The sequence below is a fragment of the Pipistrellus kuhlii genome, unplaced genomic scaffold (assembly GCF_014108245.1).
Source record: "Pipistrellus kuhlii isolate mPipKuh1 unplaced genomic scaffold, mPipKuh1.p scaffold_m20_p_8, whole genome shotgun sequence".
Lineage (NCBI taxonomy): Eukaryota > Metazoa > Chordata > Mammalia > Chiroptera > Vespertilionidae > Pipistrellus > Pipistrellus kuhlii.
The window spans coordinates 67,811,483-67,831,027 of NW_023425584.1; the positions used below are offsets into that span (position 1 = coordinate 67,811,483).

The window sequence follows — 19,545 nt, forward strand, 5'->3', positions numbered from 1 at the left end:
TCAGTACTCAGGTGTGATTCACAGACCAGCAAGGCGGGCATCACCTGGCACTCTGTTAAAATGCAGAACTTCAGGCCTATCCCCAAAACCTCCAAGTCAGAACCTACCCCCAGGTGACTCCTATGCACATTAAATTTTGAAAGGCACTGGTACTGAGGCTTTTAAAAGCCTGGCTTTGGAGTTAATCAGAAAAAGCTTGAGTTCATATCCTGATTCCACTGCTTACTAGCTGTGCAAACATTTAAGTAAGCAGCCTTTTGCTAAATCAACACAGCCCCATGTTGTATGCAAAAACTGAAGTTGTTTACCAGCCAAACTCGACAATCTTATAAACAACCTAATTCATAATCTAAAAGCAAGAAACAACAAAAACCTAAAATGATTGTGATGTGCTACAAGAGTGAATCCAGTTTTTTGTCCAATTTACAAGGTAAATCATACCAAGAGGACCTGTTTGTCCTTTGGAAGACTTAGGTCTAATACCAAAGTGTTTTGGACTAGATTTCACATCCAGCTTATTGAGCAAGCTTATTAAACTCCATTAAGAACAACTGCTATGGGTTCCAGGAATGCATACAGTGCTTGTCCTGGCACAGCTTCTCTGGGCTAGATGACAGCAACTCTCAGGATTAGGAAGTGAAGCAACAGCCATCAAAACAACAACCAAAAAAAGCTTTAAGGATTCACAGAAACACAACACCAAGTACTGCAGCAGCTTACTTGTGGTTAGCTTACAAGTAACTGTGGTCAATATGTCCACATTAAGAATTCAAAGCAGTGGTTCTCGACTAGAAGTGATTTCTGCCTCAGACTGGATGTGTGACAAGATCTGTGGACATTTCTGGTTATCACAACTCTGGCAGCAGGGAGGTGAGCTACTTAAATTTGTAGGCAGAGGCCAGAAATGCTGCTAAATTCTACAAAGCACAGGGCAGCCCCACACAACAAAGAATTATACAGCCCAAAAGTCTCTGTTGCCGCTGCTAAGACACTATAATTTATAGTCAACCACCAGGAAACAGTAAAGCAAACTTCCAAGAATAAAGGTAGCTCATTATTTAAGGACAGTCACGTTTCCCCATAACAAAAAAAGAGATTTCTAGCCTTAAAAACTGCAAATACAAACTGAAATTACTAGTAAGCGGGGGCAGGGGAGGGGGACCTTTTTTTCTAACAATTTTACTTCAAAGCTATAGCACTTAAAGGCTAGAAAAAAGATCAGCAAACCATCATTATCATTATCTATTTTGGCACCAAAATCAGGACAAAAAGACTCAAATAACTGTAATGCAGACATACAAATCAGCACTGGCGGCTGTTGGAGAATAGCCATCAGAATGTTAAAGAAATGAGTAATCCGAAAGGTAAGCCAAAGTAGTATATCATGTTTAGGAAATATTCTCATTTTTGTTAATGTTTTATTTCTACTTAAAACAGTGCTCCTCTTCCTTAACATGCCTAATAATTACACCTTAGTAATGGGACCATGAAGACTTATCTTCAAGTTACTAATGTAACTACTGGTGTAACACTGACCAGAATGTATAGAACACAATGCCTGATGTTCAACAAATGTTCTATAAGTGAGTGAGTGAATGAATGAATGAATGAATAGGAAGCAGTACTTAATTCAGCCTTGCACATTCTATTTTCAGAATGTGGAATAAAGATTTGAGAAGTTTATATATAAAAACCATAAACATTCAATATACTGACACCTCTTAGAATTGAGTCTAGTTTTCTATAGCAAAAAATCCATCAACCTACAACAATCAAATCAGGAGCAAGGCTCACTAACATTCATTTTTCTGTTTCATGTGTAATGCTCCCTGGTGATGCTTCACTAGTTCTTCTGTTTATCATTCATAAAGGCCACGATTTTCTCATTGTACCTTTCTTCTCATTACAATGGATCAGTACAGCAATGATGACCAAGAACCCTACCATATGCAAATGTATACAAGTATATGCAAGATCAAGAAATCAGTAACTTTAGTTAACATTCAATTTGGTTCATGAGGAATTCTGGAGTTTCTGAATAATAAAATAACTACCACTCTAACAGAGTCCTTTCTCCTAGTATGTTAACAAGGCATTTAGGTTCTAAATCCAAGCAGAATAAACAAATCTACATTGATTAGCAAAGTATCAAATTCACATCAGAAATTAACTACCATGATAAATCTGATTCCCAATTAGCAAACATCTCTTAATACCTAAGGGATAAAAATGTATAAAGAACAAATAAACATTTCAACAATTTAGTGACAGTTGCTTAAGTGAAGCAGAATGAATTTGTATTCAAATGGAGGAACCACCTAAATGAAAGCAGCTCATCATTAGCCATAAGCAGGTCTAGGTAGGCAAAAAAAATAGAGCATGAAAAGATTAAGTGAATTAACCCTAGTCATAAAGTAGACCACAGACAGAAAACATAAAAATTTAGAATATACCTGAGAAGCAATAAAATTAGAAAATGTATGTGAAAAATATAAAATCATATGAACACAAATGCCACCTACTAAATTCAGCAATTTAAATATACCTACAAAAGAAAATGAGGTCTAGGCAGAAGCATATCATCCATCACATGTGCTTTCTTGTAAGGTATGTGAAGTAGAGTTTCAGGCAACTGGATGGAGAGGTGATACACAGAGAGAAAACTGGAAAAGGAGCATTAAAACTTATCAATTTTTCAAGATTCATTCATTCAATTAAATGGTAGGAGTAAAAAGTTAGGAAATGCAGGGGGAGAATCCAAGATGGCGGCATAGGTAACACCTAACTGCAGCCTCACACAACAATTTCAATAAAATACAACTAAAATACAGAATGGACATTACTCAGAACTACAGGAAAGTTGACTGGAAATTCTACAACGAGAAGGAAAGAGAAAACCAGAAGGAAAAGCAGAGGAGCTGTAAAAGCCTAAGGTAAGGAGACATGTTGCGTGCGTGGAGAGGACGGAGCTGGAGAGGAGGGGGAGGCTGAGTGCTTGGCTGGCGTTCCCTAACGGGAAAGAGATAAAAGCTCCAGACTGTGCTGAACCCCAGATCCGACAGCACTGAACCCCAGTTCTAGGCCAGACCCTGGGGACCCAGGCTCAAACAGAGGAAGCCTGGGCTGCTAGGCAGAATCTCAGGGGAGTGGCGAAAGGCAGAGCTCCCGCAGGCACGCACATTATGCACACAGGACGGACCATTGACTCTGCTGCTAGATTGCCCTAGCGGGAAGAAGACAAAAGCTCTGGACTGTGCTGAGCCCCAGTTCCAATTGCACTGAACCCCAGTTCTAGGCCAGACCCTGGGGACCCAGGCTCATACAGAGGGAACCTGGGCTGTAAGGCAGAAACTCAGGGGAGCGGCCAAAGGAAGTCCCAGAGGTGCGCACATTGACTGTGCCGCTGAATTGCCCTAGCGTAGGGGTGTCGAACTCAATCAGAGAAGGGGTCAAAATCTAAAATCCAGCCTAAATCGTGGGCCGAATGGTTTACTGAACAGTCATAAACTGTCATTGTGATGGAAACGCAGCGGAGTGCAGTGATGACAGCGCAGTGCGGGCCACATTGCAAGGCCTGGCGGGACGGATTTGGCCCGCGGGCCTTGTGTTTGACACATGTGCCCTACCGGGAAGGAGACAAAAGCTCCAGACTGCTCTGAACCCCACTTCCAATTGAACTGAACTCCAGTTCCAGGCTCATTGGGGGAGAGTCTAGACCAGGTGTCGGCAACCTACGGCTCCAGAGCCGCATTGGGCACTTTTAAAGCTTTACCGCGGCTCCAACAACTTGCAAGCCTGTGTGAAAATGAAGGTAACGTCTTACAGCCCTGATGTGCTGACACTGTGCACTGAGGTTCAGGAGCAAAAATCCCATTAACCAGGTAAATTAAATATTTTAATTAGCTATTAATTTGCAAAAATATATTTTAAATTGTTAAGTGAAAAAGTCCTTTTTTTCTTCAGATTTACAGCTAACTGCATGATCCGGTATATAGCATTAAGGTAAGAAACAATATATGCAGTGTTATATTTGTTTTAAATGTCGCAATGGTTTTGCGGCTCCCAGGTTTGTTTTTTTTTCCTTCGGAAATGGGTCCAAGTGGCTCTTTATGTCTTAAAGGTTGCAGACCCCTGGTCTAGACTATTTGGTAGCGGGTGAAACTTGAGGGCACCTTACTCTCAGTGGTGCTTGCAACGAGTACTGAAGGACCCTGAGGAATACTGAGACTCAGGAGCCTCACAGGGCGAGGCTGACGGAAGCCAAGGCTGTAGGCTCAACCCTGAAACTCCACCCCATCCAAGCTGAACACAGTGACTTTTAAGGCTACCAACTCAGGGAAGCTGAGAAAATGCTGAGACAAGGAAACAGATCACAAACGAAAGAAATGGAGGACAAAAAGTGACTGGATATAGAGTTCAAAACCACACTTATAAGGTTTTTCAAGAATTTCCTAGAAAAGGCTGATAAAATAAACGAGACCTATGGGGACATGAAAAGGGATCAACTAGAAATAATAAGGGATCAACAAGAAATAATAAGGGATCAATAAGAAATAATAAGGGATCAACAAGAAAAAAAGAATACATTGTCTGAAATAAAAAATATTATAAAGAGTCCTAAAAACAGAATGGAAGATCGCAAGAATCAAGTCAAAGATTTGGAACATAAAGAGCCAGAAGACATCCTCTCCAGAAGCAAGAAGACAAGAGAATTCAGAAAATTGAAGATAATATAAGAAACCTCTGGGACAACTTCAAGCGAACCAACATCAGAATTATGGGGGTCCCAGAAGAAAAGAGAGAGCAAGATACCAAAAACATACTGAAAGAAATAGTGACAGAAAACTTCCCCCACCTGGTGAAAGAATTAGACCTACAAGTCCAGGAAGCGCACAGAACCACAAACAAAAGGAATCCAAAGAGGACCACACCAAGACACATCATAATTAAAATTCCAAGAGCAAAAGACAAAGAGAGAATATTAAAAGAAGCAAGACAAAAGCAGGTAGTGACCTATAAAGGAGCACCCATACGATTGTCAGCTGATTTCTCAACAGAAACCATGCAGGCCAGACGGGAATGGCAAGAAATATTCAAGGTGATGAATAGCAAGAATCTACAGCCAAAAATAATCTACCCAGCAAAGCTATCACTCAGAATCGAAGGCCAGATAAAGAGCTTCACTAATTATCGATAAAAAAAAGCTAAAGGAGTTCATCACCGCCAAACCAGAATTATATGAATTGCTGAAGGGGGTTCTTTCAGAAGAGAAAGTAAATAAAGATAAAAATTATGAATAACAAATATGTAATTATCAACAAGTGAATCTAAAATCCAAGGGAATTAAAAAAAATCTGATGAACAATATTAACTGGTGAATATAATAGAATCAGAGGTATGGAAGGAGAGTGAACTGACGATTCTCAGGGAAAAGGGGAATGGGGGTTGTGGGAAGAGACTGAACACAAACTGTGCACCTATGGATGAGGACAATGGGGGGTGGGGAAAGGGCAGAGGGGGGGGTGGGAACCTGGTGGAGGGGAGCAATGGAGGGAGAAAAAAAAAATGATGAACATTTGTAATAATATGAACAATAAAGATTTATTGAAAATAAATAAAATTTAAAAAAAATAAATTTCAAAAAAAAAGTTAGGAAATGCAAAGACAGAAGAGAAAGGAATAAGAAGGTAATACTGTGAATTGGTTTTCCATTTCTAACTTAGTTTAAATTTGGGTCTAATGCAGAAAAAAAAAGGGGGGACATTTTAGATTATGAGATAAGTCTGCTGAACTTATAAGAGAAAAGGTTGGCAATGATCTCCATGAAATTGTAGGTAAAACAAGATAGGTTAGAGCTTCACCATCAAATGAGAGAATGCATATAAAGAGCATGACACTGTGCCTACCCAGCACATACAAAATGCTCAAAAACTGTAGTTATTTAACAAGAGATTAGTATAACCTCTGAAAACAGAAAAATATGCAATGAATTATGGTCAAAAGTCCTAACACCTAAGTTCTAATTTAGGTATTAATTAGTCAAGTGGCCTAAAGCAATACAATTTCAGTCTCTCTACTCTTTTTTTTTTTAATATATTTTATTGATTTTGTACAGAGAGGAAGGGAGAGAGATAGAAAGCTAGAAACATCGATGAGAGAGAGTCATCGATCAGCTACCTCTTGTACACCCCCCACTGGGGATATGCCCGCAACCAAGGTACATGCCCTTGACCGGAATCGAACCCGGGTCCCTTCAGTCCCCAAGCCGACGCTCTATCCACTGAGCCAAACCGGTCTCGGCAGTTTCTCTACTCTTAACTTTGAATTAGTAAAAAGAGCACATATAAACTAAGAGAGGGCAACACGACCTAAAGATGGATTTGCTGCAATTAGTATATCATTTATACAACTTAACTTCAGCAATTCCTTTATACATCTAGAATTTTTGTTACTAATTTCTAATTTCTAGTAGCTTTCTTTTATATGCTTAAACAGAAGAGGGCCATAGCATTAGCCACGAAGCTATTAAATAAAATATCACACACACACAGATACACTAATATTTAGTGAAGTCTGGTAGTCCAAGAAGTTTTTACAATCTTGGACCTAAGAAATTGGACAAGGTTTTTACTCTGAGCTTTGCTCGGAATCATAATTTTAAAAAATTATCATCTGATATATTCAAGCAATATTTTTAAAGTAGAGTGGGCACAGATAAAAAAATAAATGAAGCATATGCCCTAGTCAGTTTGGCTCAGTGGATAGAGCATCGGCCTGCAGACTGAAGGGTCCGGGGTTTGATTCCAGTCAAGGGCACATGCCAGGTTGCACGCTCAGTCCCCAGTAGGAGGCATGCAGGAGGCAGCTGATCAATGATTCTCATCATTGATGTTTCTATCTCTCTTCTTTCCTCTCTGAAATCAATAAAATATATTTTAAAAATAAATAAAATAAAGCCTATCAACTTTCTAAGAAATGAGACTTTCAAATTCTCTACTCTTGCCTGAGGTCTATCCAGAAGTAAAACCGTTAACAGCCTAATTAGCAGAGGCTCAACAACTGAATATTAATGCCAACAAGTTTACTACATAGCTAGTTTCTCTTCCAGTCTTTCTTCTTTTCCCTTAGTAGACTATAAGGGAAATAGATTAAAATCACTACCCTAGCATGACATCAAATTCCCCAAATGGAACTCTCCTTTTTGAATTCTAATATTAAGGGCTGAAAGAAAGGGAAAAGGGCAGGGAAAAGTAATTTCATATCTCTATAGTTTTCATTTGGGAAATAATTGTGCATTGTGGCCTTACCACTTCCACAGAGACTTTAGAGTCTACTACCCTGTTTCCCCGAAAATAAGACAGTGTCTTACATTAATTTTTTCTCCCAAAGTTGTGCTAGGTCTTATTTTCAGGGAATGTCTTATCTTTCCAGGCGCCAGGTCTTATTTTCGGAGCATGTCTTATTTTCAGGGAAACACAGTAGGAGGTGTGATAGGCTTATCTCTGAAGTCACCACCTCTATCACTACTGAGCTAGTCCAAGCTGCCAACATTTCTCACCTACACTATTGCAATAATAGCTTTTCAATTGTTTCTGCTCTTTTCCCAATAGCCCCACATATATCACTTACTAAAACCCTTCAACGGCACCATCACATACATGAAATAAAATCTAGATTCCTTACCATGGCCAATATCATCTTACGTGTGCTGCTCTCTACTTTCTCTAAACTTCTTTCAAACTCTCTCCTCAATCACTCTACCCTAGACACCCTGGGTATTCTTGCCATGTCTTCAACATGACAAACTTCTTGCACTTGCCATTCTCTGTATGTTCATCCAGAATTTAGAATTTACATGGCCTCTCTCATGTTAATTCTCTCACTTCATTCAAGCTTCTGCTCAAATATCACCTCTTCAAAGAGGCCTTCCCAAGCACCTGTGTAAATTAGCTATATCCTTTATGGAGAAAATAAAAATTAAAAATCAAGGCACCGGCTGTCACAAATCTGAGAAATGAGTTCACAGTGTGAAGATGGGCAATGTTTTGAGTGAGCAAGACAATACCATTCATAACTGGAAGATGTCCCCTTCCATAACAGCCCGAGTTTTAAAACTCCAAGAGGACAGATTCTGATGTTTTCATTTCCATAAAATGCTCCAACAAGGCAACCCTATTTATTGCTATTTTCCAGAATAGCCAGCAGTGTGTGAAAGTTGTGTTAATTGGTCAGAATAAAGTAATAACTCAAATTAAAATTTTGGGTGAGACTATGACTCAACAAGAGTTCACTTGGAGTTTTCTGCTTCCAGGAATGCTGAACAGGCTCCTGCCAGACCCAATCCTCCTACAGATGATAGTTACAAACTCTGGAAAAAAATATCAAAAAAACCCACAAGTACCTGACGTAGTACTAGCCAGTGAACAGTGGTGACAAATTATAGAGGGGAGTTGAAATTTAGGAAGGAATTACCAACATGGGGATGATACTATTGCTTTTAACCTGAGAGTAGGCCAGAGTGGTCACCATATAGAACAGCTTAAACTCACATATCTTTCTAGTTTGAAGAATCAAAGGGCAAAGTTTGGGGCGACCACAGCTCCTGGAAAGAAAGCAGGTTCCAGAAAGGAGTGAGCCAAACAGGAGGAGCTCCAACTGGGTATAAATTACCCAGTCTCTGGCCCACACCAAAACTATGCATGCTTGGTGTTATTTGTAAGCAGGCCAGCTAAAGTCTAAATTAATTGCCTACTAAAACTAAAATAGCAACACTTTCAGAGAAACGAAACAAAATCCAAAGTCTCCACAAGATAACATTCACAATATAAAGTTGTTTGATGTATAAAGAACCAGAAAAGCGTGGCCCAGTCCTTAAAAAAAAAAAAAAAAAAAAAAAAAAAGCAATTAAAACAAATCCCCAAAATAACTACATGTTTGAATTAGTTGTTATAGTAGACAAAGATATTAAAATAGTTATCATTATTTATACTCAATGAAGTATACTCAGAATGGAAAAAAGAGAGGAACTATCTCAGCAGAAAAACAGAAACTATTATTTTAAAACAGGGAAATGTGGGAACTACAAAATATAGTATTTGAAATTTAAATCTGACTGGACTATCTGACTAAAATCAGGCATCTTCAAACTGCGGCCCGCAGAGGAGTCTGATCCGGCCCGCCAGGTTTTTTGGGCAGTGAGCGCAGCCGAGGTGTTACAGTAGGAATTAGTAGTTCATATAGTCCGGCCCTCCAGCTCTCTGAGGGACCGTGATCTGGCCCCCACTTTAAAAAGTTTGAGGACCCCTGGACTAGATTAACAGTGGACACAAAAATCTGTGCCCTTGATGATGGGTTAATAGATATTATCAAAACTAAAAAAGAGGGGGGGAAAGTATTTTAAAGAAATCAATAGAACCACTGAGAATTGTGGAATAATATCAAAACGTCTAATATATATATAATGTAGCCCCCAAAGGAGAAAAGGAAAAAAATGGGGCAGGAAAAAAATATCTAAATAAATAATAAAATTTCACCAAAATATGATGAGAAACATAAATGGACAAATTCAAGCTTAGTTAACCCCAATCAGAATTAAAAAAATCAAAGAAAACTATGCTAAGGTACATCACCCTCACACTGTTAAAAAGCAAATACAAGGGGGAAAAAATCTTGAAAGCAACCAGAGAAAAACAACACATTATATAGAAAAACAAAAATCTGAAACACTATTTATATAACATCAGAAACAATGGTGGCCTAGAAACAGTGGAACATCTTAAAACACACACACACACACACACAAAAAGGTGCATGAAAGTGGTGATCCCCAGATATTACGGGTTTTTTGTTTTTATTTTTGTTTTTTTGTTTTTCAAAACTAGCCTTCAAAACCTTGGCACAATACTACTTCCCATTTGACTTCCATAAAGTATTCTCTGTCATTACTCTCCAGGAGCTAAGGAATCTGACTCAACTGTTTATAAAATAGGCAAGAGAGAGAGAAAGAGCAGTCACCCTCCATTACCACCTCTGTTCAGAAGCCCCACACCATTCACATGAAACATCTACTTCAACTGGTGACACTACCCCACCTCTCTGGGTGGATTCCTGTCACCTTGCCCAGGCCCTATCCCATTTGAACTGAAATTCTCTTTAAGTAAACCATTTGGGGCAAGAGGGACCAGGAATGGTGTCAGTGAATAACACGTTTACTCCAATCCAGAGTCGACTTAGTTCCACCTTTGTTATGTAAATAATAGAAGAGAAGGAAGAATTTTACTATATAAATCCCAGTAGGTACCCCTAAGGCAATCTCCCTCTACTCAAACACATACAGCTCAATAAATTTCTTGCCAACAAAACTCTATCAAGCATTTGTCCCAAGTGCTTAGATGGGAATCTGAGCATAAGAGAAGCACAAATTGTTCAGCATTTTCTGAAATGGCATGTGGGTTCCTGGGTTGATTCATTCAGCCAATATGCTCATTTCAAATCATTTTCCCTGAAAGACTGAAATATGAGAGACTGCAATATGAGAGACTGCCTGGGAACCACCTGCTGCTAATTTTAAAAAAAAAAAAAAAGACCTGGTAACTATAATGCAATGGATGGGGCACATCTGCATCGTAGGTGGAAAAACCACTCTGATGCCCCATAATAGCACCTTTTTCCACACGAGAGAGTGCTGCAAATAGTGTTGCCTCTATTCCCAGGAGGTCAGCAAATCAAGCGCTGCCCCCAAAACCCGCTCTCTTTTAATACAAAACATAGTCAAAATGTTTAGAGAATGGAGTGAAAATTCTCTAGCTTGAAACTGTTTTCTCTTTTGAGAAAGTTTCTGGCATTTTCCCAGTAGGCATTGTATTATTGCAATAAGCTGCCCAGTAATCATAGGGGACTACTTATTTCCTACCAGTGTTAAAAGAAAGGATTAGTCCTGACAAATTTCGGTCATTGTTAACGGGGTGGCATCAGCTTCTCTACATCCCTATCGAATTCAAAGAAAACGCAGGAAAAATGGAAAACAAAGGCTGCTTTATTGTCCTGTTTGAGCAGCAACTATCTCTTACAGAACAATTTTTATTTAATTTCAATGACATTCAAAAAGTTGTAACTGAAAAAGAAAAAAGTGAATGGGTGGAAGTCTATAAAGAAATCTCTCCATTTATAACACTTTTCTTGATATACAAGATAAATTCTGGGATCAAAAATTTTTATTTGTTATTTTTTTAGAGGGTAGGAGAGGGAGAGGGAGAGAGAGAGGGAGAGACAGAAACACTGATGTGAGAGAGACACATCGATTGGTTGCCTCCTGCATGTGCTCTGACCAGGGCCCAGGCTGGGGAGGAGCCTGCAACTTGATTGTAATCGAACCCGGGACCCTTCAGTCCACAGACTGACACTCTATCCACTGAGCCAAACTGGCTAGGAAGAGATCAAAATTTTTTAGAACCCTATGCAGTCTTGAATAGCCTCGAGAAACTATTAGCAGCAGAAGCAAGTAGCAGCAGTAGTACTAGTAAGAGAGAAAACTTAAAACAAAGATTTGTACAGAAGAAAGTAGGCAGTACCAGCTATGAAACAAAGGGAAAGTATAAAGAGACCACAAGAAGCCTTTATTAGTAAAGTGAGTTAAAGCTGTCCAAAATACAGGCAGAATAGCCATATTCCTTCAAAATAAAGGAATAAGTAGGAATCAATAATTAGGCATCTTTCTAGACTCTGTACTTGTATTATCTTCTATTCCTCTTTAACCTTAAAGTCAAAGAAGTTAATTAATTTATCAAAGATCACAAAATGACTATTTAATCCCAGGTCTATATAGCACTGCCAAACTCAAACTTTTCTATTATATCATGCTGCTGCTTAGAAAATATTTCACATAACCAATGGACACAGACACTGGGGCAGTGGGGGCTTGTCCTGGGGGTTGGAAGCAGCAAAAGGGGGATTAAAGGGGGGGTGGGAAAGGAAACATGTAATAATTTAAACAATAAAAAAAAAAGAACTCAGAAAAAAGTATTTCACATGCATTAGTTTCTCGATGAATTTTTTGAAAACTGGTCTGGCCCAAACAGTTCCCTGCCAGCCAAATTCTTCCTAAAAGTTACAATGGTTTTCTTAAGCGTCTAGCAACACACGGCTGATCAGATCTTCTGTCTGTATTTACTTCCTTTTTTCTGGAAAGCACATATGCTGCAGTGCAGAATAAGTAGTTGGACGTTTACTTAAGACCTGCTCTAAGGCCTCGAATTTAAGAGAAATGGGTAATCTTCCAGATTGTCAAATTTACATCAGAAGGTAGATCAACGAAGTACTCAGAACTAAAACCCAATCCTGCATATTTGGCTATATTTTTCCTGTAAAATACAGCATCCTACCTATGACAAAAAGAGAAAAGAATAAGAACCTACAAGAGACTATAGGAAATGTTTAGGATTGCCAACTCCGAAATATAAACCATGGCTTATCTTCCAAAAGACTTCTATAATATCCTGATAAATGATACAGGTCTTCCTAAATCCCTTTGGGAGGTGATTAAAACTGGAACTTCTGGAGTCAGACATACTAAAGCTCAGCTCCTCCAATACAAATCATGACTCTGAGCAAAATAATTAATCTCTCTAAGCCTCAGCTTCCACAGATATGAAATAAAATAGCAGTAAGTTCTATAAATGCTAAATTACATTGCCGAGATCACAAGTGCTTCTTAAAGGTTAGTTTTTCATCATCAATCTCATCATCTTTGTTATGATTAGAAGAAATCTATGGGGTAACTGAAGGGGTTTCATAGGCCTTCGAGGCCAGTATCAATTTTAGTTTTGGAGAGTCTTAGAAGATTTAAGGAGTAGCAGAGATGGAATTGGCAAAGCCTGAAAAGAACGAAAAAGAAGCAAGCAGAAAACTCACGGGGAGGGAAACTCTGTATAGGATAAAAAGGTGAACGTATATTATATATGCATTTAGAAAAAAGATTAAAAGTTAAACACTATTTCATGCAATAAAACAAACTGCTCATTTTCTATTACCATGATGGGAACGCCAATGTCAGGCCACAGAAGGTCTTCAGATGGTAGTTTGGGAGAATTCCACACCACCACCACCTTGTTCAGGTAAGGGAGGCCGTTCAACCTCTCTAAAGAGTTCATAAGCACTTCCTCCCGCTCATAAGTCAACATCACAACTGTGAACTGCTCCCGAGGGACATTGCCTCCAAGTGCTGCCTGAAACTCCTTGCCAGAACCCCCAGCTCCACCACCAATCGGCCGAAATCCAGTTCCTGAGCCCAAGAATTTGGCCTCTGAAGGTAACACAGGGTCAAAGGGTGTGTGGGGGAAAAGATGGAAAGGCCCTGGAGCAGAGTTCCAGCTGCGGTAAAAGTCAGTGACGGTCAAGGTAAAGTTGCGGAGGTATTTGGGCGAGGCATAAGGCGGCTCAGTTTCTACTGGCCCCAGGTCCAGGTCCCCGTTGTCAGCCATGTTGGGGTCTGTGCCAGCCGCCTTGCCTGAACGATGGGGGATCTCAGCTGCTGCCTCTTCCCGGATGGGAGCAGCTGGGATCTGTATTCGAGTCCTAATCATAGCCAGCACGGTATTGAAAATACTGTCAGCAGTTGAGAAGTACGTCTCCCAGAGGAAGCGGCCTTGCCGCCTCATGGCCAGTAGATCACTATCAGAAAGACTTCGTAACAGGAAGTGAACCTCAGTAACACGTGGCTTGGGCACCACCAGGGCTGCCTCGTTCCACTGCAGCATGTCATGGTAAGGAAGCTGGACTTGCTCCCCCAGCACAACTGGGACAGCACCAACTTCCAGGGCTTCGAAGAGCCGTGTTGCACATCCGGATGAAATGACCAAGTGAGGGTCCCCAGGAGTGATAATGAGGGCAAAGGTGGAAAGCTTCAGTAACTCTAAGCGGTCCTCCCGCTCCCCACACAGTGCCCACTCAGTAGGCAGACTGGGTTTAGGCTGGTTTTTGCAGGTAAATTCTACTAGGACCTGATCTAGCTTGCTGTCCTGTACAGCTTTTAAAGTGGCAATGATACGATCGTCATAGTCAGCTGGGGGGTCACCTTCCATTTCTTCTTCAAAGGATCGGGCCTCCTGAAGGCTGGATCTTAGTGACTCAATCTTCTCACCCTGGAAGGTGAAGAGATATTTCCGCTTAACTGGCACCTGTGGTGGGATTTCCATGAAGTTGGGCTCTGACATGGCATGGACTAGTGGCGATACTACCAAGTCAAAGCCAGGTCTGTACTGGGCAGCATAGAAAGTAGACTGGGCCACCATGGCACGGCCGGTACTGACATTATACAGTAAGTTCTGTGTATCCGACTTCCGTGATAGATTGATGATGACATGGTTGTGTCCATCTGTCCGCCAATGTGGTAGAGAATACAACTGCTTCTCAAGTTCAGCAGGCCGCAGCACTACTGGCTCCTGCATCTCTCCCACTAATATCACATAGAGGCAGGCAATATCCGCATTTTCTGTAACATAGGTGTTGGCTCGTGCCGTAGCCTGAAAAGCCTGCTTGACCAAGGGATCCATGTAGCTGCCAAAGGCAAACTGGTCACTGTCATAAACATAGACAGGAAAACCAGAGGTGAGAGGGCAGCGAGAATAATCGAAACAATTGTGTAGCCGACAACCCCGGATGACCTTCGGGGGAGGAAGGCCTGCATCGTCCTTCTCTGGGAGCAATCGGATGGGCAGAGAAAGTTTGGGCTGATTTTGGGCCATCAGCTCCTTGTAAGAGTGCTCAGTCTGGCTAATGACATTCTTCAGTTGAAGCAGGTCCTGCTTGGCATTCTCAATACTCTTCTTGCAGGCTTCAATCTTTAGGTTCAGCTTGGCAATTTCACTGTTCAGCTCCTGCCGCTTGGCTTCCAGCTGCAACAGCTCCTCACTTACAGACTCACGAATTCGGCAAAGATCCAGCACATGCTTTACCTCGCACAGCTCATTACCAGCCCGCGGGCCAAAAATCCTCTTGCCGGCCTCATCAGCCTCATCCAGAGTGGTGAGATAATAGTGAGCAATGAGGGGGAAGAAAACCAGAATAATGAAGAGGGTAAAACTGAGCCATGTAAGTCGGATACGGTTAGACCACCGTAACATACAGGTTTGACCTCCGTTCCCCACACCCCCATTCCGCAACATGGTATAGCCTGTCATGAGTTCCTTTGTGGCTCTTGCCCCTCTGATCACGTTGGGTCACTAGCCATCACCATGAGTTTCTGGCAGACAAAACTCAATCTCTTTTTACTCACACGCTTCCATAAAAGTTAGTGTGCTCTCTGTACAAGGCACCAAATAAAAAGGAAATTTCATTTTCCTCAGCTGTAGTTGAAATGGTCTCTGACTCTATTCCAGCAGATTTTAAGTTCTGGCTGTTGACCAAAGAACATGTCCTTAATCTTTATCAAACGGTAAAAGGTACCACATTGTTGAGATGAAAAGGAGGTTCTTGATGATGAAACCCAGGAAAAGTAACCTGGAATCAGATAGACTTTTTCAACAGCCATAGCTCTTGTTCCTTGGTTTGGCTAACCAACAAATATGCATAATTACTGTTCACAGTTATAAAGTAGCTGGTTAGGACAGAAATAAATGCCAGCCTATTGTCGATGTCATTGCCAACAATCAGGTCTGCAAAAAAAAAAAAAAAAAAAAGAACAGTGTCAGTCTTGAAGAGATTATGTCCAACAACCCTGCATGCCCTCAATATACTTCTAAAAAATCCTTAAATCTTTTACATACACACACACACACACACACACACCCTTATTTAACTGGTATAGAGCAGCATTAGAGCCTATAAAATGATAATCTCATTGATGTTTCTCTCTCTTTCCTCTTTCTCTGAAATCAATAAAAATATATTTAAAATAAATAAAATGATGATCAACTACATTCAACAGAGGACCAAGATACTTGCTACATTTTGTTATTCTAGACTTAGAAATTCCCTTTAGTTGAGAAGAAACATCATATCTAACCATGGTAGCTATGTTTATTCTTAACATGAAAGTCTCCTTTTGAGCTACTTTTAAAAAAAATCTATTAAGAAACTCAGTTTGTTATAGTTTGTTATATTTAGAGATGAAAAGAGCTGAACTCCTCTGAGCTTTGCCCAGCAGTAGATGCAGTAATCCTGATACAAAATATATTTCCCAGTTTGCTTCTCTTTTATCATCTGTTAATAGACATCATGTGCTCCTTCTTAAAATATAAATAGTAACTTGGTCTTTTAAAAAGAACATTATACTTAGAAATGAGAGGCATTATTTCTTATCCTTTAGAGACAGATTTGCTCAGACCTTATGCCTCAGCTTTCTAATCTCCCAAAATGGAGATAAGTGTATGGTGATAACAACAATATATTATGTTGCTATGAGAATAAATGATAGAGGATGTGAGGGTACTTCGACCTAATAAATCTTGAAACAACATTCCCAATCCTGTTCTCTTATCAAACTTTACTATTACAGGCTATCCACGCTCTTCATTTAGTTTCACCTCAAACTCAACATACTTAGAACTGAATTCATAATGTGCTATGCCAATGAATACTCCCAATTTAATTCACTGATTTCCCTCCAAAAAGTGTTTACCCCATACTCTTAATATGTCTCAAGTACTCTAAGTATAACTATGGGAGATTCTAAAACATAAAGAACTCCTTGATCTCATTGAGCTTCCATTAGCCTAAGAGATAAGACAAATAAATAGCAAGGATCTACCTTTGTTCAAGATGTATTAACTATTAAAGGTTTGACAGTCTTCTCTCCCTTTAAATAAAAATTAAAAGTTGATGACAACATTACTAAAAGGCTTGAGTATGTAGAGCAAGAGATAAGGACAACAAAAATATAGATCATGGAAAAGCTAAATTTGAATGATCTAAACTTAGATAATTAACAGCTGACCAAATATCCCAAAGAAATGGAGGTCAATATTTCTAAAGCATTATCCTTTTCATCCCAATGTTAAAATCTTTTTGTTTTCAAAAGAATATTTTCTGCATTTATAAAGAAATCATAGCAAAGACAGAATGGATTCGAGGAAAAAAGGAAGGCATAATCCAGGCAGTCCAACTTATTCATTCCCTCCTTACCATATGTTTAGGATCCTTCTTTTCTCTGATTCATACGCCATTATATCTTGGCATATAATTTCTTGATATAGTGAACTCCCGGGCTTTCGGTCCTGCTAGAAAGCAAAAAAATGGCATGCTATTAGAAAAATATTCAATACTGAAGGTTCTATTAAAGAATTTATTTACTGTCCACTATGAAGAGGCTTCCCTTATGTAAATAAGGTAACCATAGAATTTAAGGTCCAAACAAAGAGGGACACTCTTGTAAGTGAAAAGGGCCACTAATAATAAACAATCCATATATATTGTTATCTATTTATATGTTCTAAGAGGCAATAAATCAAAACACTAAAATATAGAAGTATATACCAAGACATTTATAGAGGAAACAATTTATCTGGAATTGACTTTAAAATAAACAGGATGAGGATGGTAAGAAGTGTTTGGAGACATAGATGAAAAAAGATTAGTTGTGAACTGTTGTTGACATTAAAATGAAGAGGATGCATGAGGCTGTATTATATACTATACTCTCTGCTTTTATATGTTTGAATATTAAAAGCTCAAAAATAGATTACAACGGGTCTAAACAAAATGTTTTTTAAAAGTCATTTGGAAACTGACTATGCTTAATCTAATAATGCTAGTGCTACCAACTTACATATAAACAGCAGGAAATAAAAACAAATGTTCTATTGGAAATCAATATTTCAACACTGATCAAAAGAATGCATCCCCTTCAGGTTTTTTCTAGGTGACTCTCATCCTTCAGACCTTAACTTTCTTGGCATTCCATTAAAGTAGCCTTTCTTATGCCCTGACACTATGGAGAGATGTTCCATGGGAAGACCACCGCCTAGTCCAGAATGGAGGTTGCTTTCCACAAACCCCCAAAGAGATTGTCTGATGGGCCCTAACCGGTTTGGCTCAGAGGATAGAGTGTCAGCCTGCGAACTGAAAGGTCCCAGGTTCGATTCCGATCAAGGGCATGTATCTCAGTTGTGGGCACATCCCCAGTAGGGAGTGTGCAGGAGGCAGCTGAATCAATATTTCTAACTCTCTATCCCTCTCCTTTCCTCTCTGTAAAAAATCAATAAAATACATTTTTTTTAAATAGACTGTCTGATGGTAACTGATGTTTATTCTGACATTAATCAGCACCCTTCCCTTGCCTGCTGATATGTGCTGATTCCTGGAATAGGCTGTTGTCCTGACCTGGTCAAGCATGTAAAATAATTTCTATACGTTGTAGCATTATATACTAGTACTTGTGCTATTTCCCCCTGTACTTTATATAAGTCTTTGGCACCTACCAAGCAGTGCGGGGATCCACTGCATCTTGAAACTGCCCAAGACATGTCTCATATGTAAGTTTCCCTTAATAACTTTTATTAATTATTGAAGTGACCAGCCTCTTTCTTCCGCCTTTCCCTGCCCTCCACTATACACATAGATTTTCACTCTCAGGGCTTTGCCCTGGGTCTGTGTGTACTAAAAGACACTTTCTGGTATTGATCTATTGATTTTCTCTATAGTATCTTTTCATTTATTTATTTATTACTTACCATCCTACCAAAACATAATCATTGAGAACAGGACCTTGTCTGCTTGGATCAACACTGTAAGTACTCTTTAAATATCTGTTAAATAAATCAATTACATCACTGATCACTTCTTTTTACAAACTCTCAGCTTTTCCCTTTATTTTCCATAAAACTGTACTTTCTGGTGTTTCATCTATTTCCTTGACTCATTCCCCCATTGTGTTTTGTTGTACATCATCCTTGCTCTGCTCATGTCTGGCTAACTGCCTACTACAGTTCCATTTATTCATGAATGCATTTATTGATTCTCGTATGTGCCCTGACAGGGGATAGAACCCGAAACATTGACATATTAGGATGATGCTCTAACCAACTGTGCTACCCAGCCAGGGTTATGTAATTTATATTTTTACTGGCCCATTCTCTTAGTTCTCCATCCCAACAGCTCTTTCTCCGGTTCGCTTCACTACTCTTTAAATACAGTTATTCTTTTGTGGTTAATATTCACAACAATCCTATGAAGTAGGTACTATTATTATTCCCATTTTGTACATGAAGAAACCAAAGCACAAAGCTTAGGTAATTTGTCCAAAGTCATCCACATTGAGTAAAACTTGGATTCAAATCAAAGCAATGCTAAATCTAAGGTCCACACGTTCAATATCTTAATCATTATGAAAAAAAAAAAATGCCTATGATACTAACTCAAGGAACACAGTACACAGGCACATCATGCATAAATTACTTTTAGATTATCCACATTACTACTGCTCCACTGAAACCATGGACAATGATTAATTAATACTACTCCAAAACCTAAAGCCACCTCTATATTCATATTTAAAGCATTTATGTGGGCAAAAAAAAGTGACTACATACTAACGCACAGGGAAGGCCTAAC

At 39.4% G+C, this 19,545-nt stretch overlaps 1 protein-coding gene across 5 annotated transcripts in view; it reads right to left on the bottom strand.

Annotated features, from left to right (window-relative positions):
* EXTL3 (exostosin like glycosyltransferase 3) overlaps positions 1-19,545 on the bottom strand; it is a 112,396-nt gene that overhangs the window by 22,633 nt on the left and 70,218 nt on the right. For 3 of the 5 annotated variants that reach the window (XM_036423528.2, XM_036423529.2, XM_036423527.2), the window contains exons 2-3: positions 17,119-17,210; positions 13,029-15,650 (exon numbers count right to left, since the gene is read on the bottom strand). In XM_036423528.2, coding sequence (XP_036279421.1) covers positions 13,029-15,176 — 2,148 coding nt within the window. In that variant the 5' untranslated portion in view covers positions 15,177-15,650; positions 17,119-17,210. Of the gene's footprint in view, positions 1-13,028; positions 15,651-17,118; positions 17,214-19,545 lie in introns of all 5 variants that reach the window. The other 2 variants (XM_045576699.1, XM_045576700.1) reach the window with 2 other exon arrangements.